Source organism: Dipodomys ordii, unplaced genomic scaffold, assembly GCF_000151885.1.
Source record: "Dipodomys ordii isolate 6190 unplaced genomic scaffold, Dord_2.0 Scaffold13, whole genome shotgun sequence".
Taxonomy (NCBI): domain Eukaryota; kingdom Metazoa; phylum Chordata; class Mammalia; order Rodentia; family Heteromyidae; genus Dipodomys; species Dipodomys ordii.
Window position 1 is genome coordinate 8,798,598 of NW_012267229.1, and position 24,130 is coordinate 8,822,727.

The 24,130-nt window shown below is 44.7% G+C and overlaps 1 protein-coding gene across 1 annotated transcript in view; it reads left to right on the forward strand.

The window, feature by feature from the left end:
• The window catches only part of Fermt1 (fermitin family member 1), a 41,444-nt gene extending 26,936 nt beyond the window's left edge, over positions 1-14,508 (forward strand). Inside the window, exons 10-15 of the mRNA XM_013011045.1 lie at positions 1,363-1,487; positions 2,852-2,958; positions 4,673-4,894; positions 5,715-5,839; positions 10,408-10,549; positions 12,371-14,508. Of these exons, the coding sequence (XP_012866499.1) occupies positions 1,363-1,487; positions 2,852-2,958; positions 4,673-4,894; positions 5,715-5,839; positions 10,408-10,549; positions 12,371-12,544 (895 nt within the window). The 3' untranslated portion in view covers positions 12,545-14,508. The remainder of the gene's footprint in view (positions 1-1,362; positions 1,488-2,851; positions 2,959-4,672; positions 4,895-5,714; positions 5,840-10,407; positions 10,550-12,370) is intronic.
• The last annotated feature ends 9,622 nt before the right edge of the window (positions 14,509-24,130 follow it).

Below are 24,130 nucleotides of genomic sequence, written 5' to 3' on the forward strand. Positions count from 1 at the left end.
CCAACCCAGATGCCCCTCAGTAGATGAATGGATCAAGAAAATGTGGTATATATACACAATGGAATTCTATGCCTCCATCAGAAAGAATGACATTGCCCCAGTTGTTAGGAAATGGAAAGACTTGGAAAAAAATATATTAAGTGAAGTAAGCCAGGCCCAAAGAAACATAGGTCCCATGGTTGCCCTTATTTGCAATATCTAGTATATGTATGAGTCAAGCAGAAAAGGTCTGATAATGTGATGTCAGGAAAATGAACCCTAAGATATGTATTTAAATGTTTTTTCTTTCTTGCAATTGTTTCCAACATATTTATAAGATGATTTCTTTGTTGCTTTGTATGTCCCCTCCCCCACAGTATAACCCCTGTTTTCACTGTATTTGATGTTGGTATACTTTGTGGAGGGGAAGGGAAAAAACAAATCGTTTACATAGGGATACAGGTGGACCCATTGCAACAATGAGATGTACAAGTCGTGATGTCAAAAAACGAACTTTACAACTTTGGCAGGGGCGTGGGGGATGGGGGAGATGGGAAGGGATAGGAAGTGGAAACAAAGGAGGAGGCAACAATGCTTGATAAGAAATGTACTCATTATCTTGCCCATGTAATTGTAACCCCTCTGTACGGTATTTTCACAATTAAAAAAAAAACATGGAAAGGAGAACCCCCCCCAAAAAAAAAGAAATGAAAAAGAACACATGCTGAGACGCCCCATGGTGCCAGGTCTTGCGGGTCTGCCAGGCACAGCAGAACAACATACTGAGCATTTGGGTCGGGTCAGACATGATAGGAGGCCCCTCGCACAGGTGACTTTACTGCATCTCCATGAGAGGTGTGCACGTTTCAGACTGCGACCTTCTTCATCATATAAAGGTGCTACCCGCGGCCCAGGAAGGTGGATTCTTTTGCCCACACGTCCAGGGTAAGGCAGGGGCAGGGCTAGAGTGTGGATTAGAGGTCTAACTCCTGGGCCCGGGCATGAATTTTTGTATCCCATAGCAGCACCCCTGTTTCTCTCTTAGGAATGGATTATCAGTCTGAGAATCCAGCTCAGTGGATTTGATCTACACAACAGCAAATGCCTAGCCAAAACAAGACCCAGTTTTGATTTGAGTTCAAATCCCAGTACTGCCAAAAATGAAAGGGGGAGAGGAAGAGAGAGAGAGAGACAAAGGGAAGAAGGGAAGAAGGAGGGAGGGAGGGAAGGAGGGAGATCAAAAAGTGTTCTGTTTTTTTTTTTTAAATAATGGACATTATCCACAAGACCTGTATAGCACCTTAATGTCAAATTTTATAATGTGTCTGCAGTTCTGGGTGGTGGGATTTAGTACCTTAATGCTTATTGTACTTTAATTTGCAGGCCCAAGAAGCTAATATTAAAAGCTTTCAAGCAATACTGGTTTGTCTTTAAAGACACATCTATAGCATACTTTAAAAATAAGGAACTTGAACATGGAGAACCAGTAGAAAAACTAAACCTTAGAGGTAAGAGCATTCTGTATCTCACTGTGGCTTTGAGTTGGCAAGCAGACTGAAGCAAGATTCCTTAAAAAAACAAAGTGATACTTACTTCCAGAGGAGTCTCTGTACATCACTGCTTCTCGGATGGCAGCTCCTTTATCCTCCTTCAGTGAGAACCTTAAAGGTGGTCTAGTAAACGTGGTTATCTGTGCAATGCTGCATCAGTGGGCTTTTGTATGTGCACGCGCATGTACACACACGCACGCACACACACAAGTTCCAATACTGGGGCTTGAACTCGGGACCTTGTGCTCTACCACTCAAGCTATGCCTTCCTTCTAGCTTTTTGCTGGTTAATTGGAGATGAGTCTCTTATTTCTGTCTCCATCCCCAGTTCTCAGCCACCTGAGTAGCTAGGATTACAGGCTTAGCCACTGGCACTTGGCTTTGCTGACCTTTCTTTTCCAGTGTGTCCAGTCTATGAAGCTGTCGTGATTGGAGTATGTTAAATGTAGCTCATGAGACATTGTAAGTCCTGAGGAGCTTTCTGAATTTAGTTAGGTCTGGGCTGGTAAATGGATTCAGCAACAGAATGTGTACTGAGCATGCACAGAGCCCTATATTGCTTAATTAATTGATTAAATAAATCCAAGAATAGCGACATTAATTCAGTGTCACATGAGTATCTATTCTTATCTCTGGAAGGGACTATAACCATATTTGAAATATTTAAGCAATCAGTGTACTCATTTTCTGTCATGACAATCAGGGTTTGTTTGAACCTCCAGGTTCTAACAGCTTGAAAAATGAATTCAGTTGATTTTTTTTTTAATCTAAAGAAATCATAAGGGATTTTTTTTTTTTTTTTGGTCATGGGGCCTGAACTCTGGGCCTGGGCACTGTCCCTCAGCTCTTCAGCTCAAGGCTCTACCACTTGAGCCACAGCGCTACTTCCGGTTTTCTGGTGGTTTATTGGAGATAAGAGTCTCATGGACTTTCTTACCCAGGCTAGCTTTGAACTGTGATCCCCAAATCTCAGCCTCCTGAGTAGCTAGGATTACAGGCATGAGCCACCAGCACCCGGCTAAGGGAAAAAAATGTTTTAGGCTACAGCCAGACCAAGCCTAAATGTACCCAATCTCATCTGATTTTAGAACCTAAGCAGGATTGGGCCTGGTTAGTACTTGGATGAAAGTCATTTTTCTTTATCCACGTTAATTGTTCCTGCCTTATTTTATTTCCTTTAACTGATGCTATACGTGTTCTGCCATTTTTCAGGAGAGAGAAGTAAGTCTGAAGGGTTAATATTCAAAGTCTTTTTAGATTCATGCCTGTTATTTATCATAGTCTTCTCAGAACTCGAGTTTGTCCCGACTTGTGTCCTTCAGGCTGTGAAGTTGTGCCCGATGTGAATGTAGCTGGGAGAAAATTTGGAATCAAGTTACTAATCCCTGTGGCTGATGGCATGAATGAAGTATATTTGAGATGTGAACATGTAAGTAAAATGATGATTAAAAAAAAAAAAGACTCACAGTTCACTTCACATTTGTTAATCCAAAAAGCAAACCATACAGATGTTCCTCTACTTACAATGGTGTTAGAGCCCAATAAACCTTGAAAGTCCCATGACATCAAAATGCATTTACTCCCCCTAATCTATGAACATTCTAGCTTAGCCTACCTTAAACGTGCTTCAGACATTTATTATGTTAGTCTACAGTCACACAAAAACTATTATATGATGAAATGTTAAATATCTTAGGCAATTTATTGGGTAATAGATTGAGTGAGAAATCGAGTGGTTGTATACATGCTTTTGGACATCCTAAAATGAAGAACTCATACCTCAATCCCTGGTAAAGGAGAGACCAAACTATCTCTGTGAGCTACTTTCTCAAAATAGAGCAGTACTGTGCCAGCCAGCTCCTGCTTTGTAACAACTATCCCAGTATGACAAAATTACAATGGCATTTAGTAATCAACATTTGTTACTGAAAGATCTACAGTTGGGCAAGGGATCTGTCCTTTCAAGCTGGTATTAGCTGGTCAAATGTGCTTTAAGCCACAGGTCTAGTTTGCGTTGATTTTATTTATTCTGGACCCCAGGTTATCTGGGAGGGAGGCGGGAGCTCTTGTCATGGTGATGATAGATATGCATTAGATAGATAGATAAACAACCCATTTGCTGCCAAATGTGGCCTGCCATCAGTTGTACACACATGCCATTGGCTCCATTCATGAAAACAGATGAAAGGCTGGGAGTTAGACTATAGGGTTCCATGGGAAAGGGTCTGAGTATCAGGAGGCTAGCAATTGAGACCAGAAATACAGTGTACCATCCCTGCTGGGATGTGAGGAATTTCTGTATTCACTGCATCCTGCAGCTGCTGGGACTGTTTACTCCCTGAAGTCAAAAGTGAGCACAGAGGGGTTGGAGACCTGGCTTGGTTGGTAGAGCTCTAGGCAGTGATCAAAAGCAGCAGATATCAAGTTCAAGTCTGGGTCTCAGACAAATAAAAATAGAAAAGCACAAACATTGTACAACAGTAAAGACTGTCACTCACCCCGTCAGATCCTGTTACATCCCTGACGGTTACCTTAAGATTAGGAAATAGATAATGTAGGAAATTGATTAATGATTTTCACTATTTTCTTTTGCCAAAGAGATCAGAGATGAGATGAAAATGGAAATGCGTATTTGAGGAAGTTGTCTGGTAATTTTGGGTTTTACCTGTCTGTGTTTGATGGTTCTTGTTTCTTGGTTCTTTTTGTTGTTGTTCTGATTCAAGGGCTTGAACTCAGTGCCTCCCTGAGCTTTTCCACTCAAGGCTGGTGTTCTACCACTTGAGCTATACCTCTACTTCATCTTTTTGCAGTGAATTAGAGATAAGAGTCTCACAGACTTTACTACCTAGGCTGGCTTTGAATGACAGTTCTCAGATCTCAGCCTCCTGAGTAGCTAGGACTGCAGACATGAACCACTGGTGCCTAAAATCCTTGGGTTGTTTTCAAATGCAAAGTTTTCTGAACAAAATAGGTCAACGCTGCCATTGCTGTTCTCAGCCCTTTAGCATCTAGAAACTCAATACAACACTCAAAAGCTATAGATGCCCTGGAGTTGTGTCATAGAACCCAAGCCTTGCTCTAGAATTACAGAAAGTTGGCTTTGCACTTGACCTTGTTCCTCTGCCCTCTGCCATTTGTTGCAGGAGAATCAATATGCCCGCTGGATGGCTGCCTGCATTTTGGCATCAAAGGGCAAAACCATGGCAGACAGCTCCTACCAGCCCGAGGTCCTCAACATCCTTTCCTTTCTGAGGATGAAAAACCGCAACTCCTCTGTTCACATGGCTTCCAGTCTTGAAAACATGGACATGAACCCGGAGTGTTTTGTGTCTCCTCGGTGTGCCAAAAAACACAAGTCTAAACAGGTACTGCTAATCCTGCCTGGCCATTTATTTGCCTAGATGACCTGTGTTCAGAAATACAAGGAGGAATTCCAGCTACTTAAGACCCTAATCTTAAAAATTGGGTTGTTAGGGAAATTTAACTATGTTCTAGGTATGAGATGCTTTTAGTAAGTTACTGTTCATTTGGTGAGAGGTGACTCAGCCGCTGTCTGAACATGATGGTAGTCCTGGATTGACTTTAATTAAGAATAAAATTATTTTGTTTCTGTAAGTTAAACATTAACATAGGCCTCCATAAAAGCAGCACACATGAGCTTTGTAAGTAAGGTAGGATTACCCTCATGAACACTCCACATAACCCAAAAAGAGGAACCCAAAATTCCCCCTTTTTCACTTGGTTTTTATGGGGCTTGAACTCAGGGCCTTGGCCCTGTCCCTGAGCTCTTTTGCTCAAGGTTAGTGCTCAACCACTTTGAGCCACAGCTCCACTTCCAGTTTTTGCATGGTTGATTGGAGATAAGACTCTCACAGGGACTGTTCTGCCTGGGCTGGCTTCAAACCACAATCCTCAGATCTCAGCCTCCTAAGTAGCTAGGATTATAAGCATAAACCACCACCACCGGCACGCAGCTTAACTCCTCATTTTTAAGAACCATAGAAATGAATGTGTTAACTGACTTGTACCTCCTCTCGAATCATAGTGGAGAAAAAGAATGGAAGAACGAATGAGAGTGAATTATCTGCCTGGAAATGGACATGGAGCTTTTATTGCGTGTTCTTGTTTGGGGCTGTGGTTAGTGTGATGATTAAAAACCACTGAGGAGAGTCTGTTTGTGCTTAGCTGGCCACCCGGATCCTGGAAGCTCATCAGAATGTGGCCCAGATGTCCCTGGTTGAAGCAAAGCTGCGGTTCATCCAGGCATGGCAATCGCTTCCAGAATTTGGCCTCACCTACTACCTCGTCAGGTGATTACAGGGTTCATTTTCCTTTGAGGAGGGAGGTAGGGGTATTTGGGACAGAATGCCACTATGTAGTCAGGCTGGCCTGTGATTTTCCTGCATTAGCCCTCCAAGTGCCCAGATGACAATTTTAGGTGACTTTCTTAAAGCCTAGTTTGTTCTCAGCCTAAAATGTCAACCTCTTCTTATTTTAGAATTTTGTCCTTTCACAAAGTAGTTCAAACACTTTGGAGTGTGGCTAAGAAAAAAGAAAGCTTTCCATACCTTCTAACTAAAGTACTAACACTCCCTGGATTCAGCTAATCATGGGAAATAAAATATGTCTTAAAAGCAGATTTTCTTCCTTTAGCGCAACTACCTTTACAAAACCAGGGGTAAAATGCCAGCTGCTGGTTTTATGCAATCTGTGGCATTCTTCCTGACAGGTTTCCCCTCCCTGCCTGTATGCAGCTTTATAAAACATTTAGGTTTCCAGACAGAGGCTCAGACAAATCCCACATCTTAATGTTCCCCTAGACTTTTTGGGTAGTCACCTATTCATTCATTCCCCTTGGCCTTTGAAGAACTCCAGCTCTTAAAGCCCTGTAGGGGGCTCTCTATTACATTCCTGTATTTTATGGATGAGAATGCTGAGACAGAAAAAAAGAGTTTCAGTGACCTGTCAAGGTCACTTGCTAGTCAGGGGAACGCCTTGTCATTTAACCCAGTGTCCTTGTTGGTAATCTGATAGCTCAGCCTAGCATGTGACATGATTGATTTCCAAAATATTGACCATACACATCCTTTTAAATTTAATTACAAGCCAGGCACTTGTAATCCAAGCTACTCAGGAGGCTGAGATCTGAGGATCATAGTTCAAAGCCAGCCTGGACAGGTACGTCCATGAGACTCTTATCTCCAATTAACCACCAGAAAACCAGAAGTAGCACTGTGGCTCAAAGTGGTAGGACTGCTAGCCTTGAGTGAAAAAGCTCAGGACCAGTGCCCAGACCCCGAGGTCAAGCTCCATGATCTGACAAACATCAATCAATCAATCAAATTGCATTTCTGGGGCTGGGAAGGTGGCTCAGTGGTAGAGCGCTTGCCTTGCATGCATGAGGCCCTGGGTTCGATTCTTCAGCACCACATAAGCAGAAAAAGCCGGAAGTGGCACTGTGGCTCAAGTGATAGAGAGCTAACCTTGAGCTGAAGAGCTGAGCGACAGTGCCCAGGCCCAGAGTTCAGGCCCACAACCGACAAAAAAAAAACATCAAATTACATTTCTTGTCTTTACTCAGTCAGGAAGACTGACGCTGAAGCAAAATTTATGTTTAATTCTGTAGCATAGAAGATATTCTGTCACTTTCTCGTTTTACTCTTGGAAATTAGAAGAGAGGTTTGTACTTTAAAGTATTGGCTTATACAAAAATACATTTTTCATTGTTTTCTTGGCTCTTCACCCAAACCCATTGTCTCCTACTCAACTAGCATGGGATTTATTCAGACTTTTCTGTGCACTGACACATGTCATACAATATCTGTTCCCACTGTTTGTCCCAAATAAGCAGCTCATTCTGCTTTATCCATCCTAGCGAAAGAATTGGAGAAGCCAAGCATGTTGGTACACATCTGAAATCCCAGTATTCAAAAAGCAGAGGCAAAAGGATCATGAATTCAAGGTCACCCTAAACCATGTAACTAACCCCTAGCACAAAAAAAGGACTAAGGATATAGTTCAGTAAGTAGACTGCCTGCCTAGAATGCAAAACAGCAGCACACACACACACACACACACACACACACACACCACATGAGGAAGAATAAACTTGTGTTGGACACACACACATATGTACACCCTTACTAGGAACTCTGAAGTAAGACCTGTATAGTGGGAAAAACTTGAACACCCAGCCTAGCCTTCAGTCTTACCTATGTCCCTGGGCATTTCTCTGACCTTATAGATCCCTAGCTCCTGCACATGCTCAGTGGGCATTCTGAACCTCTTCTGTGGAGAAAATCTAGTGAATCCATGGCAATTCACATTCCTGATAAACCATGTCATGTAGGTTGGCCCTGCAAAAGTCCAAGGACAATTACTTCCTCTTTGTAGACTGTTTGCCCCTTTCCTCCTATCACCTGTAATTCCATCTTCACCACGTGTTTATGGAGGTGAGACTGAAACAACAGCAACAGATCGGTAAGATCAGAAGCCAGGTCTGGAACAGACTCCATGTGTAAGGTTCTGCTCACTCCAAGAAGCCTGAATCTCTACTTCACAACTCCCTGGAGGCAAGAGAATATCCCACAGGGTTCGTATATGCTGGAGAGGAGCAGGTTGGGCAAGAAGTAGGTTAACTTAACTGCAATGTTAAGCATGAAGGTAACAAAATGCATTGTAAGAGATATGAGAATGATTCCCAACAAGTAATCTTTCAAAAGTAACCAGAAATGGAGGAACAAAGGGTAAACAAATGCAACAGTGGTACTTACTAGACATTGAAAATGAACTATACAACTTGTAGGTGGGATGGGAGGGAAAAACTGGGAGAGTGCACATTGTCCAAAAAGAAACTTATGTACCCTTGACCTGACTTATGTACCTTTAACTTTTCTGTACTTCACCTTTATAATAACAATTAAAAAAAAAACATTAAGTTACAGGAACTGGGCCAATGGCTCACACCTATAATCTTAGCTACTCTGGAGGCTGAGATCTGAGGATCAGAGTTTGAAGCCAGTCTGGCAAATAGAATTAAATATCTTATCTCCAAATAACCAGCAAAAAGCTGGAAGTGGAGCTGTGACTCAGGAAGTCGAATGCCAGCCTTGGACAAAAAGCCTAAGGGAGACCACAAGGCCATGAGTTCAGGCCACAGTACTGGGGGTAGGGGAACTAATATGAAAGAGATGAAAGATAGAAGGTAATCTATTCAACTAGAAATTACATTCTTCTCTTCTGCAACACCCACATTCATATCACAGCCTGTCTTTCCATGCCCCTTGAGATGCTGTCCCCCATTTCTGAACCCTTTACAGCAGAACCCATTAAGCATATTGTACCCACCCACCCACCATCTCCTATTCCTTTCTCTTATTTTTCCTGCTCACTCCAAACAGATCTCCTCCTACTTCACTGGCCCTAATTTGTCTCATCAAGGTCACACATTGGTCATCCATGACCTTCACATAGGCAAATCCATCAGCTCTCGGTCCCTGTGGCACCTGACTTGAGCAAAGCCTCCTGACCCACTTGCTCCTAACACAGCTGACTCTCCTACTCTCTCCCTGGCCATTTCTCTGACATTCCTTGCTGGTTCTTTCTCATCTTCTCACTGAAGACTGCAATGCACAGACCTCAGGTCTTAAAACACTCCATCTACACTCACCTTTATAGGACTCAGCCATTTTATTCAGGTTCTCTCTATTAACTGCTGATTGCTCCGAAGTGTTTTGTCTTGAACACAGAGCTCTCTCTTGTACTGAACAGTCTTACATCCAACTTCCCTTGTGTAGCTAATGACTGGTATCTCATCATGTCCAGAAACCCTGATCTTTCCCCCTTAAATCTGTCCTGTCTCCTTGAATTATTCTACATCTCACTAAAGGTAACTCCTCTCCTAGGTGTTAGGCCAAAGTCCCCAGAATCATTCTTCACTCAGCTGTTCTCTGTACTGATATCCTGTCTCCTGGCAAATCCTACGGGCTCTGCTATCAGAGCATGCACATCTGGCAACATTATCCCACTGACACTACCAGAGTCAGGTCCAGTGTGATCCTACCGAGTCTCCTGGGTTCCCAACTCCATTTCCAGCTAACCAACAAAAAGCAGGACTGGAGATGTGGCTCAAGTGGTAGAGTACCATCCATGAGCAAGAAAGCTGAGCAAGAGCTCATCTGAGTTCAAACCCCAGGACCACCACTAAAATAATAATAATGTCTTCAAGATAGCCTAATTCTCTCTGTTCTTTGCCTATCTTTGTGTCTATGTGTCTATATGTGTTAGTCTGGAGATCTTGGGGCTTAGACTCAGGCCTGGGAGCTGTCCCTGAGCTTTTTGTTTTTGTTTTTTTTGGGGGGGTCCGGTTGTGGGGTCTGAACTCTGGGCCTAGGCGCTATCCCTCAGCTCTTCAGCTCCAGGATAGCACTCTACCACTTGAGCCACAGCGCCAATTCCGGCTTTTTTCTTTTTGTTTATGTGGTGCTAAGGATTCGATCCCAGGGCCTCAGGCATGCAAGGCAAGCGCTCTACCACTGAGCCACCTTCCCAACCCCCTCCCTGAGCTTTTTTTAACTCAAGGCTGACCCTACCACTTGAGCCACAGCTCTACTTCCAGCTTTTTTAGTAGTTAATTGGAGAAAAGAGTTTCACAGACTTTCTTTCCCTGGCTGGTGTCAACCCACAATCCTCAGATCTCAGCTAGGATTATAGGTGTGAGCATCAGTGCCCAGCTTCATAGTAAAAATACCATCCTTTTGAAGGCTAATCCCTTATTCTCCTTCCAAGATAATTTAGAAATGTTCTTATCCATGCTTTAAGAAATTGCCTGTGAATTACAATTGTTTCTCCTAATTAGTGTTATATTTTTTCTCTTCAGATTTAGAGGAAGCAAGAAAGATGACATTCTGGGGATTTCATACAATCGGTTGATTCGAATTGATGCCATCACTGGGATTCCAATTACAACATGGAGATTCACCAATATGAAACAATGGAATGTAAACTGGGAAATCCGGCAGGTAAAATAGAAGTTTCTGGTAGTCTGGGCTGAATGCATACAAAAGTGTGTTGCCTTAGAATTTCAGATTATTCTGATTTTTGAAATTTAGAATTAAGAAACCACAGGCATGTAAGTAATTGTCTACTTAAACCAGTCATTAACATCACAAGTTGGCTGAGTTTCTGTGAAGACTTGCCATACAGCTAGGCTAAAATTGCTGAGCAGTTTAGTTTTCAGAGGATTATATGAGATTCAGGCTGATCATTAGTTAGCAGAAAGCACACTCGCTAGAACTACTATGCAAAATAAATCCAAACAAGGCCTCATCTGAGAGAGAGAGAGAGAGAGAGAGATCTAACTGGTTGTAGCCCCAAAGTCTCAGCTACCTGCCTGAAGGAGCAAGTGGATGCACAGAGTAACTGGGAAAGGCTTAGCTCACACCTGTAATCCTTGCTACTCAAGAGGCTGAGATACAAGAATCACAGTTTGAAGCCTGCCCTGGCAGGAAAAGTCACAAGACTCTTAGCTCTAATAAAACTACTCAGAAAAAGCCAGAAGTAACTCTGTGGCTCGAGTGGTAGAGCACTAGCCTTACTGCATCCAGGCCCTGAGGAATGGCAAAGAAAAAAGTCCCAGGAATGGTTTTTTTTTTAAAAAAAAAAAAGGTTTAGCCTACATGGTAGAAGATTCTGGATGAAAATTACATCCTTAGCAAGGGACTGCTAACTCCGAACAACCTGATGTTGCTAATTTGGAATCCTTGTTCCTTTGCCATTCTCATTTTTCCAGTACAAGTCTATAATATAAAGGAATAAAAAGAGACCACCACCCCCTACTTTGTTTTAGAACCCTGGATTCCTCTTAGTAGCATTAACCACCATCTATGAACACATGTGCTGAAGGAAAGTCAGAGGTTACATGATATCCAAGGCAGTTGCTGTAGCACCTTAAAGCATTTTAAGATCTTCTGGCAAGCTAGGCATGGTGGCCCATACCTTTAATCCTCACTACTTTGGATGCTGAGGTCAGGATTGAAGTCTAAGGCCAGCCTGGGTTCCTAAGAGCTCAAAACGTTCCTAAGACTCCATTTCAACCAATAAAAGCTGGATGTTGTGTCATGTACCTGCCACCCCAGAAGCACAGGAAGCATAACTAGGATGATCATGGTTCTAGCCAGCCTAAGAAGAAGCAAGACGACATTCAAAAAAGGAATATGGCTCAGGTGATAGGGCACCTTCAGAGCAAGCACAAGGACCTGAGTTCAAACCCCAGAACCAAACCAAACCAAAACAAAAATCCCTTTTAGGCAACTTTAACATACTACAGTCCCGTCCACACCCAAGACCAATTAAATCTAGGAGCAGGAATTGGGCATCAGTCTTAACCATCCACAGATGGTTCCAGTGAGCATTGCACAAAAATGAGAGCCAGCTGAATCTCTTAAGTCTTCAGGTGCTTAGAGTTTATGACTTTCCTCTGGGAAAGGAGAGTCAGTGGCTATTGGAACATTCAGCCAGATCTATAATTCTCTATTCTTCAAACATTCTGTTCCTCACCACAGGAGGGCTTAGGAAATTTCTATATCTATATCCGTAGATGGAACAGATAGATGGATTGGATATGTGTTGGGAGACGGGAGTATTTTGTCAGGTGTGCATAAAAATGTGCACCACAAGAGGGCGCAAAGAAGTCACGTTTTCCCAAAGTGTCAGATTGAAGGATGGGGCCACCTGTTGGCCACCTCTGCAGTCTCAGCTCTCCAGAGCCATCTCCAGCAAAACGACTTCTTTCTCATCCTTCCTTGTCAGAGTTTAAGCCTATCCATGCCTTCCTCCTCCAGGTAGCCATCGAGTTTGATCAAAATGTCTCCATCGCCTTCACCTGCCTGAGTGCAGATTGCAAGATTGTGCACGAGTACATTGGTGGCTACATTTTCTTGTCTACCCGTTCCAAGGACCAGAATGAAACCCTTGATGAGGACCTCTTTCATAAATTGACAGGTGGCCAGGACTGAGTGGAAGCTGGCTGCCTGCTTGGCCTACTGGACATGGAGAGTTCTCCCTGGGCACCGTGGCTTCCCCAGTGGGTAGATTCCAGACTCATAGAAAATATTCACCCATGGATACCAGGATCCTCACCTCACTTGGGCACACTGCTGGCCCAGCCCTGGCCTTACTTTTCCTTGTGCTAAACTGAAGTGTCAGGGGTCTTTGTGGCCTTTTCTATTGAAGGAGAGGATGATACCAAGATTGCTTTGTGGCCCAGCACATAGCTATATCTTGGTGACCTGCAGTACCTGCTAAACGTTGCCTAGAAGTTAACCTTGTGGGTTTTGGCTTCTTTGTAAGTCAGGAACAAAGACAGAAGGGTAAAAAAAAAAACCATACACAGCAAAACTTGGGTATAAAGAGAAATAGGTCTTTCCTCAATGAATCTGATCTTAGCTCTCATCTTGTCAAAATGGCAGAGGGAGCACACACACACACACACACACACACTTTCCCCCTGGAGGTCAAGGAGATGTAAGGAGAAATATAGGGTTAACTGGTCCCAGGAGCCAAAACAGTGATCATCAGTGCTGTCTGTCTACAGAGACAACTGTCAAGGTGACTCTTGATCCATTGGGTCTAATCATTGGCTCTCTCATGTTACTGCTGCCACCAAAATCCCCATTTCGAGGGACCCTTTATACACATTAACGTCCTTTCTGGTGGAAAGGGGCCAACAGAGTTTCCCATGTAGCCGAGGCTGGCCTGAAACTCATGATCCTCCTACCACAGCCTTCTGAATGCTCGAATTGCAGGCACAGGTGTGCACCACCACACCTGGCTTCTTCTTGAAGACATGGGTCACACAGGGACACAGGGAGATCACTTTGTCAGCCCAGGTCCACATCTCAATGGTTTGTGCTCTGGACTTGGGGCTCAGGAAGACAGACCCAGTTCTTTGTTCACACAAAAAACAAATCCCAGCAGCAAGGATTCCAGGCAGGTCTTCACCTCACTGGCTAGGAAGAAAAGGACAGCCCTGTTTTCAAAAGCACAATGTCCAAGGTCTAATGAGCCTTGGCCACCTCAAGAGGCCCCTCTGGCCAGGATGGTAGGGCAAAGCTCGTCTGTGTCTTCCCCCTGGCTTGGTATCCATGGTTATTAAGTTCTGGCCTTTTCCCTAAACACCTGTGGTATTATAAATCACAAGCCAATAAGGGACTGGGGGGGGGGGGCGTTCTCAGCTGTTCATTGGCTCCATCTGCCTTGTGTGGAGTGTCAGCCTGGTGACAGCTGCTTTGGTTTGGTGGCAGTGGAAAGTGCAGGTGGATTTTAGAGAAGGTTAAAAAGTGTTAGTAAAGGAAAGGGGTAATCTCAGATATTGTTTTATTTTTAGAAAATGTCCTCGTGCCACACAAAGAACCTGAGTTGGAAGGATGAGGCCTTCCAATTCCCTTTTCAGTTCTGAGGCTGCGGCCTCAGGGGGGCCTGGCCTGAGCTCAGAGGCCCACAAGCCCCCACTGTGGCTGTATGTTCCAACACAACCATCTGGGAAGTGATAGCTCAGCAATTCTGGGAGTCACACTTAGACTACCCTGGCTAGGGAACCCCTGGCACTGAGCCAGAGCTACCTTCTGCAAATTCCCTTCAGCCTTAGAAAGTGAATGCTTGAGAACCTTCTACGTACGCATTGAGCTTTTGAGGCCTAGCATAATGCTCACAAGTGCTTAAGGCACCTAGAAAATCTGACTGACAACAGGCTTAATTTGGAATGCTTTGTGTAGAACCTACTATTAAGCATCCTGTGTTAAATTTGGTGTTGGTCATTTCTCTGTAGCCCTGGGTTCTGTTATTTTAGAACCTTTTAGACAGGTCTCTAAAATTATAATGGACCCCAGATTAAAATAAGCACCCCCTGACAGATGACAGGCAACTCACCCCTGTAATCCTAGCCATTCAAGAGATCTGAGGATTGCTGTTCAAAGCCAGGCCAAGCAGGGAAGTCCATGAGACTTATTTCCAATAAACCACCAAGAAAAAAAGGTCGGAAGTAGAGGTGTGTCTCAAGTGGTAGAGCACCAGCCTTGAGCATAATAGCTAAGGGACAGCTATGAGTCCAAGTCCCAGTATCATGCACCCCCAAACAAAAAATGTTGAAGGCCCCTTGATTACATTTACTTCTTCCCTGCTAATGACAAATCTACCTACTTTACAAAGCCAGTTCAGTCCAGTCCTCTTCCTCTAGCCTTTTCTGATTGGCTGGCACTCCTATGAAAATGCTCCAAGGAATTGACAGGTTTTAACCAATTTCTATTTGTTACAGTTTTCAGAGGAGCTCTATCTTCGTGATTGCACAGCAACAGCCCAAGGGCTGAACAAGTGTGACAAGAAAATCTAAAATATTGTTGTTCCAAAGACCAATTTAAGCAGTTTAGGTGTTTTTTTGTTGTTGTTATTGTTTTTTATTTTTGGGGGGGGGTCCGGTCGTGGGGCCTGAACTCTGGGTCTGGGCACTGTCCCTCAGTGCTTCAGCTCAAGGCTAGCACTCTACCTCTTGAGCCACAGTGCCACTTCCAGCTTTTTGTTTCTTTGTGCTTATGTGGTGCTGAGGAATCGAACCCAGGGCCTCAGGCATGCAAGGCAAGCACTCTACCACTGAGCCACCTTCCCAGCCCCGGATTTTAGGTTTATAGAGGTTTTTTTTTTAAAAAAAAAAAAAAGTTTTTACTTTGGCTATAAAAGGTCATTTAACTTCTCTATGATGGAAATTTAAAATTAATGTATGGTTTTTACTACCAGTTGGTTTCTTGCCTATCATAGATGCCCAAAATCTCTACTTGTTATTATGTCAATTTCTATGACTTTATTTCTATGACTTTTGTAAGTAAAAGGTATACATGGCTAAATACAGTTGTCTCCTGTCCAGCTTGATTTGTCTTTAAAGGTGAGTACTTTGTGTGTTTTAAAAGGAGCACAAGGTCAAGTATGACCCATGCTACTTCTCACTGTGCCAACCTTCTGACTCCTCCCCAGTGGCATGAGGGAGGACTGACTGACCACGTGGCTACTCAGTGGTTGACTTTAAACCTTATTTAACCTTGGCTATCAACTCCTTTCTCATTGACTGGTCACCAAGTTTCATGCATTACCAGGAGCTCATATTTCCTTCCAGATCTATTTTTTTTGTTTGTTTGTTTGTTTTTTTTGGGTCCAGTCATGGGTCCTGAACTCTGGGCCTGGGCGCTGTCCCTCAGCTCTTCAGCTCAGGGTTAGCGCTCTACCACTTGAGCCACAGCGCCACTTCCGGCTTTTTTCTTTTTGCTTATGTGGTGCTGAGGAATTGAACCCAGGGCCTCATGCACGCAAGGCAAGTGCTCTACCGCTGAGCCACCTTCTCAGCCCCAGATCTATCTTTTGACAAAGCACCAGGACACAAATAAATATATCCAGAGGAAAGGAATAGTCAAAGACCTGAGAAGTAGGAAACCTATCACAGAAGTGATCAGGAGTTTATATACAGCCATTCCTGCAGTTCTCCCATAGTCCCATAGAAGGCAAAAACAGGCTCAGGTTAAGTAATTAGCTCAGGGTCATGTGGCCAATAACCAGTGGAACAAAGGTCCCAAGGCAGGTTTGTCTTAGTCAAACACCCTCTTCCTTTCCTTCTCCAGCCCTGCTCTGCTGGCATCCTGTCCCACTACACCTACCCCAGTGTGGAAGCTCAGCATTCAAGGAAAGAGCCAGGGTTAACTCTGCTGCCCAGAGTTAGATGGAGGGAAAGAAGGGGAGAAAAGAAGACTAGAAAGACCTGAAAAGGTCTGAAAGAGCCAGACATGAAGTGCTAAGATAAGATTTTTATGTTTGATTCTGTCAAGTTTTCATTGTCCATCCCTAGGTTGAAAAAAAAAGTGAAGAAATTAGTCTTTCATCTGAAAACAACTTTTTAGGCCTAGGCCTGGGCACCAAAGGCCGAGGCATTTTACAATATTTTTTTCTGACATCACTTAATCACTTATTTCACTCACAAGATTTACTTTTTGCTGATACATTGAGTAACTGTATTCTCATCCATGACTCTGGAAAAAAAAAGTATGACCTTTTCACCTCCCCCTCCCCCCCCCCGTCACCCCAGAATTTCTCTGTAGGCAGAAGAACGGGGAAAGCATCCTTCTTTTTCTCCCTCTCATGTTCCCTACCACTTCCAAAGGTCCTGGGGTGCTGGAAATCGTGGAGGGGACAATCTGAAAGTCCACACTTGGCCCTTGCTTGTATTCAAGTTTTATCCTTAACTTTGTCCCTCACTGAAGCCACGTGGAAATATTGAGTATCAGAAAAGGGGGCAGGGAGAGTCTCCCGCTCCATTTCCTGTCTTCACACACATGCACACCCCTCAGTCCTTGAGAGGATAAGTTTTCAGACCTCTTTCTTGAGAAAATGTTCTTGCTAAATGACCTGTAAGATCCTAACAAAGGGAGACACCACTGAGCCCAGAATTCCATAAAATGCAGTTTGCATACCAACCAATTAAAGAGTGTAGAAAAAGTCTCCAGCCACCTCTCAACAGTTGCCCACACGTGGCATGCCAAGTAAGACTTGCTAGTGTTTGGGTGTGATTTGTCCCCAACAAAACTCACATTGAAATTTAATTGCTAATGTGACAGAATTGAGACATCATAGGGCCTTCAGGAAGTGTTTGAGCCTTCATGAAGGGATTAATGCAGTTCCCATCATAGCGGGTTACCAGAAGAGCAGCTTATTATGTCTGTGTCACCTTTGTCCCCTCCTCTTTGCATGCACTTGCTTGCCCTTATACCATACCCAAGGCCTTTATCAAAGGCCTGGTAAGTGCTGGCACTAGGCTCTTGGATTTCCAGAATCTTAAACCAAAATCTCTTTTGTTTATAGATTACCCCATCTTGGGTAACTGGTATAACAACAGAAGATGGACTAAGACCAGTTACCTCAAAAGAGTCCAGATAGAGAAAAAAAATGGGAAATAGGGTTTTATCTATAGACTCACTAATGGTCCTGCAATTGTGGCAAAGGTTCTTGCAACTGAACAAAACTCCCTTCTTTCTTTGACTCACACTGTGGCCTTGAAAAAAGACCCATAATTCCTCAGAGTGCCTCAGTTCTTTAAGTTAGTACAGTGGGGAAATCCTGTAGCCACTCCTCAGCCATCCAACTGACAGGCTGTGTAGGAACATAATACATATTGTTTCTGTCCTGCACTGGTCGAAGTTGAGAAGTGATGTCTTTGGCTCCACACTGAGGTCTCCAACCGGCAAAAAGGAGGTTCTGGATGGAGAGGTGAAGCCCTTTCCAAGGGAAGCAGAGGGGGTCTGGGGAGGAGAGAGTCAAAGCCCTAAGCCTGTGTCCTGTGATTCGAGATATATTTTCATGAAAGGCCTAGATAATCCTAGGCAGAGTCTGCAACAGCAAAGGCAAATGAGGTTCAAATATGTGAGATGTTGGCAGTGGGGCAGCTCATTTGGGCCCAGTACCTGACTAATAAGGGACACCCCACTTTACACCACTCTGGGGATTGGAGGAGAGCGAGAACACTGGGGGAGCATTTGGAATGGAGAGTTGGGAATAGAAGTCTGACCAGGACTTCCAAAAGGAATGCTTCCAAAGAGCCAAGATTGGCAGCCAGTCTAGTCCACAGGATGGTGACACAAATCACTACGACAGTGAAATTGTACCCCTCCCCAAAGAGCCATCTGAACCATATAGCTAATATTCCCTGGCTTGAGAAAGAGAGAGAGAAAATGCTCACATAGTAACATATTGTATTGTTCTGTGAGTTCTCTGGATTGATACTTTGGATCAGATAGGTATTGTCAATATCATTACACAAATTAAGAACATGCAGTGACACATCATTTAGCAAGTCTCAGGTCAAGGGGAGCGGGGATTTGCCTGTTCCTGCAGTGTTAAGATCCCACCACAGCCGATACATCTGGAAAGAGATGTGAATACCCAGCTTTCCGGTTCCAGGGTACCCCATAAATGGACACAAAAGGGCAAGCAAATTTTCCAGGTGACCAGCCAAGTACTTGGGAAGTAAAGATTTGAGCCCAGATCTTCTGATCTGCACTGTCCTCTCTACCCCTCCGTTCTTGCTTTCCCAGGCACATTCCAGCCCTCCCCGGCCCAGAATCATTGAGTTCATTTTTATGCAGAACATATTAAGTCCTACAAAAATACTCCAGGGACTTTCCCCTCTTGTTACTTTTATACTAGATTTCAAATGCCATTTTTTTAAATTAAGAACTCCTCAGATCTCAACTCTTGTCTCCCTTGTTGAATATGCTTGCAAATCTGGGTCAGAGGCAGGGTCCCATTGGGAGGGAAAGGGTTCCGTCCTTTGCCCAACAGAATGAACCAGAGATGTCCTCTTTCACCTTCACCATCACCCTTATTCCCACAAATGGTCCGTTCACCTCTCACTCATGCCTACAACAAATACTTGATGCCCAATCTCAACACGGAGGAAAGTTTTCCTCAGGGGCCAGGCTCTGTTTGGAGAGGCTGAGGGAATGTTTGTAACCTCACCTTTGCCTCACTTATAAATGATCCTTTGAATCTGCTAGTCACACCCTCAAGAAGACAGATGAGCTGTCAACATACTTTGCAAGCCAGGTGCTGGTGGCTCATGCCTATAATCCTAGCTACTCAGGAGGCTGAAATCTGAGGATCCTAGTTCAAAGCCAGACTGGGTAGGAAAGTCCATGAGACTCTGGAAAGTCCATGAGACTCTTATCTCCAATTAACCGCCAGAAAACTGGAACTGGCACTATGGCTCAAGTGGTAGAGCGCTAGTCAAGCTGAAGAGCTGAGGGACAGCACCCAGGCCCTCAGGTCAAGCCCCATGACCAACAAACAACAAACAAATAAAAAAAAAACACTTCACAAGCTAAGTATCAGTGGCTCACACTTCTAATCCTAGCTGCTTGGGAGGCTGAGAACTGAGGGTGGCATTTCAGAGCCAGCCCTGGCAGAAAAGTATACGAGATTCCTATCTCCAATTAACAAGCAAAAGCTAAAAGTTGAGTTGTGGTTTGCTTATGGTAGAGCACCAGCCTTGAGCAAAAATATTAAAGGACAATGCCCAGGCCCTCACTCAGTTCAAGCCCCAGGTCCAGAACACACCATATGTTTGGATAGGAAATGTGAGTTGTTAAACCAGTTCATACACTGCACACATAAAGAATGAGACATAGAAGCTTTTAAACAATGAACCCACTGAGAAAAGCATTTGAGTGTGAATCTAGCACCCTGGGTCCTAAGGTTTTTGTGTGTGCCAGTATCAAGGGCAGAATGAGCTTTGTGCTGCCTCTTGAGTTTTTCACTTACTGCTCACACTCTACCACTTGAACCATGCTTCCATTTCTAGCTTTTTTGCTAGTTAATCAAGACTGAGAATGTCTCCTTGGATTTCTCTGTCCAGGCAGGCTTTGAACTACAGTCCTCCATATCTCAGCCTCCTGAGTAGCTAGGATACAAATGTGAGCCACTGATGCTCAGCTCTGTGTCTTAATTAGGATTCTTTTTTTTTCTTTCGTGTGCTGTGTCTGACTGTATGTGGCTTACGAAAACAGCCTTTATCCACTGTCTCACCTCACTTCCTATAGCCACAGCAAAACAAGCAGCAGATTTGAATTTGAGCTCTCATTTCATATTCAATCTCTGCTCATCAACCTCCGCTAGGCAATGTTTTTAAGGCTCTCAAAAGGTGCCTTTCATCCTAGGCATTTACCCCATCCTCATGTTGAAAGCTTACTGGAACCAAGGGACCTCTCAACATAAGATCAGCCTGAGTCTCAACTCATGACTGTTTTCTTTCCTCAAGATAATTTTTCTTGCAGGCAGGTTGGCCGCCTCCACCAGCCCACTCGTATATCTTGGTCTCCAGCACTCAAAAACCTCTTGGCTGCATACCACCGGCTCTTCCTGGAGACCTGACAACCTGGTACCATCTCCTCCCACCATCGCCACCACCCCCAGCCCATTCCTTGGGCTTATCTATGGTGTCAGAGAAGAATGTAGCTTTAAGTTTGCACAATCTAATGTCAGCATTGAGGAGAAGAACCTGAGCAGAAGCAGCTGGCATCTGGAGTGCAGAGTGAGGGCGACTGGCAAAGCAGTCACCGGTTACCCGAGCCTGCCTTGCTCACCTGCCAGCTCTTTAGAGCTAGAACAGAGCCAGCAGGACCCCCTTGGAAGGTGCCTTAGATCTATAGATTCTGGAATTTAAGTGGTACAGAACAGGAGGGTCAAACCTCTAGACTTCCTTCCACCAGCTGGCTCTTCTCAGCTGGTGCGTGGACTTAGGCATAGCTCTGTAAGTAGATCCTCTCTGCCAATGCTAGGGCCAGAGGCCTGGAGGGCTGTGGGATCCCACACAAGTTGGAACCGGGAGGATAATGTTGCTCTTCCTTCTCACCTGATATGCATGTAAACTCAATCAAGCCAATTTTCCTCTCCAAGGCTCAATCTTTCTCTCTCTTAAAGCGATACAGACAAATTCTAAAAGCCCTTCAAAGCCAAGGGTCCATGGATGGCCTTGATTTTTTTTAACCTATCTCCAGAGAAATACAGCCAAGTATGTGTTTACTGGCTCTTTCCCTACCATCATGTTTTTCTAACACTCTAACCATGTGACCTTTCAAGAGAAATTCTTGCAAAGAGCCATGAGTATTTAGGGAATCTGGATTACAAAACTCTTCTCTCCCTGAGCTCCACCTTACTTTAGCCCTTCTCCATGCTAAGATGCTAGAAGCCCTGGGTTAAGCATCTTTGACACTTGCATTCAATTTGTCCTCTTTTAAGTCCTGCTCCATTCTCCCCTGGACAAGAGGGTAACAATATAACTCACTGCGTGCCAGACTCTGCCTTGTGCTCTAGGGAATAATGGGACGGACAACATGGCCCAGTTCTCAGGAATGTCAGTCCTAAGGGATGGTGGAATCACATCAGTCACTTGATGGTGTGTAGCCAGTGTCACCTGGGACAGAATAGCAAGAAAGGTCACCTGATGCAGTTTGGGGGGGACCAGGGAAGGCAAGAGAGTGCTTGCTTGGGTGAAATGGTGGTGGGAGTTAGCACTGGCACTGTGCTAACAGTAGTACCTGTGTGGAGTTGCTTGAGCTGTGTTCGGGGAAATCCAGAGATGCTCACAAGTTAAAGCGACAGGAAGAACTAACAAGCAGCAGAAGCAAGAGAACGAATGTTCCCAGCTTCTCACCATGTGATGGAGCTGTCCAGGTGTTCACTTCGCCTCTCTGAGAGTCCCCACTGCCCACAGCAACTCCTGGCTCATCACTCACTAGCAGGTTCCCTCTCTGTGCCACCAGGGGTCATCTCCCCTATAAACTCCTTGCATCCAACCACTTAGCTCAGGAGGGTGGTTTTGAGGGCACCCATACCATGTACAGAGGAGTGAGCTAGGACAAGGCCAACCTATCCCCTGGGAAAGAACCATAAGCAAACCTAGACAGGGACTGCCATCATCCTCCCAAGCTCAGAGCCTGACTGTGAAGTCCAGCAAGGATGTATCTTTTGGGACTGGAGTGGACCAGAGCAAGAGATTGAAGCTCAGACATCACCATCCATCAGCCCGCACGCCAACCCCTCCCTAAATCTGACATGCTGGTCAGCAAGCAGCAGAACAGGAAGCTGGCTGAGAGCGCCGGAGCTCCAGGCTAGCAGAGTGATCATCTAGGGACATTCCTCAGTCAGTGCCTCTCCATACCGTTCGTCATCATCAGCTGGTACACAGGGGATGTGTCCCTCACATCTGTGTGTGTGTGTGTGTGTGTGTGTGTGTGTGTGTGCATGTGCCAGTAGTGGGGCATGAATTCAGGGCCTGGGTGCCGTCCCTTACTTGTTTCTTTCTCTCAAGGCTAGTAATTTAAGCCACAGCTCCACTTCCAACTTTTTGCTGGTTAATGAAAGAGTCTCACAGACTTTCCTGCCCAGACTGGCTTTGAACTAGGATTCTCAGATCTCAGCCTTCTAAGTAGCCAGGATACCCAGCTACATATTGCTGGGGTTTTTTGTTTTTGTTTACTTTTCTGTTTTGTTGTTTTGCACTGATACTGAGGCTGGAACTCAGGACATGGACACTGTCCTTTAGCTTTTTTTTTTTTTTTGGCATTCTACCACTTGAACCACACCTCCACTTTCTGTGGCTCCATTTTGCAGGTCTTTCAGAAATACCAACTTCCTTCCTCCTTACGGTCTCTGTTTTACAAGACTGACACACTGCCTACTGCACTAGGAAGGCAACCAGGGTCTCTATCTTAACAGGTCATATTTCCATGGATTCAGCCTCCTCCTCTCTAAGCAGTCCTGCCTGGACTCCCCCAAACCCCTGCTAGCCTCAGGGTGGTCAGTCTCTTCACCTGGCTAAACCAAGTTGGTTTAATTCTGAGGGAAGCTTGAAGCACTGACTTCTCTGTGGAGGTCCCTCTGTGCAAGGGCAGACATACAGGCCCTGCTGCCACTCCCTAGGGGCCTGCAGCCCCCTTCATCTTCTCTCTCATCTTCTCAACTTTCCTTCAACTTCCCTCTCCCTCTTGGTCCGGTGATGACCCACACCTGAGTTTTCCTCTGCAGGCCTGGCAATCACCAGACTGAAAGAAGGTTTTTTGAGACTTTGGGTAGAGAAGATTCCCCCCAGGCACTCTCAATTATCCAATTAACACACAAACATGTTTGGTTTCAGAGGTGCCCTGGGGTTGCTCAGGACTGCCCAGATAAGAAGTGACAGGGGAAAGATAGGAAGGTCTCAGGGTCTCAGGTCTGGTCTCAGGTCAGCATACAGAACTATGGAAAATCAGCCTGGGCCTGAGTGGAGTGAGGGGAGAGATACAGATCAAAAGCACCCAGGCAACATGGGCCATCTCTGTCTGGAGTCTCGGGGAAGAGCAGAGCTGCATGATCTAAAGAGAGGTATGGTAAACAAAGTTCCTGCTTGTTCACCACATCTTCAGAGAGACCCAAGATTTGGGTCAATCAGGAATCCATCCATCAGCATTCCAGCCTTGAGGCAAAAATGTTCTTTCCATATTTCTGTTCCCTTTATTTATTCCCACACCAGGAGAGGGAATGCAGTTACTGTACAAATTCTCTCTCTCCCTGTGGTGTGTGTGTGTGTGTGTGTGTGTGTGTGAGAGAGAGAGAGAGAGAGAGAGAGAGAGAGAGAGATGGTACTAGGTTTTAAACTCAAGGCTTCACATTCTCATTTGGCTTTTTAGCTCTAGGCTAGCACTCTTGCTTAATCCATACCTCCACTTCCAGCATTTTGCTGGTTAATTGGAAATTAGGGTCTGACAGACATTTCTGCTCAGGGTTGCTTCAAACTTCAACTTCAATCCTCAGATTTCAGCTCCTGAGTAGTTAGGATTACAGGCATGAGCCACAGCACTTGTCATCCAACAAACTCTTTGGGGGACTGAGCTAGATTCACTGGAAGCTTCTCTGTGAATCTCTTACAAGCTTTCCTCTAGGTTGGGGACACACATCTTCCTCTTCTACTGGCTCACCATCTGCCTCGAACCATCCCAAAGAGGTGGGCACAGCCTGGCAGAATCTGAGATTCCTGA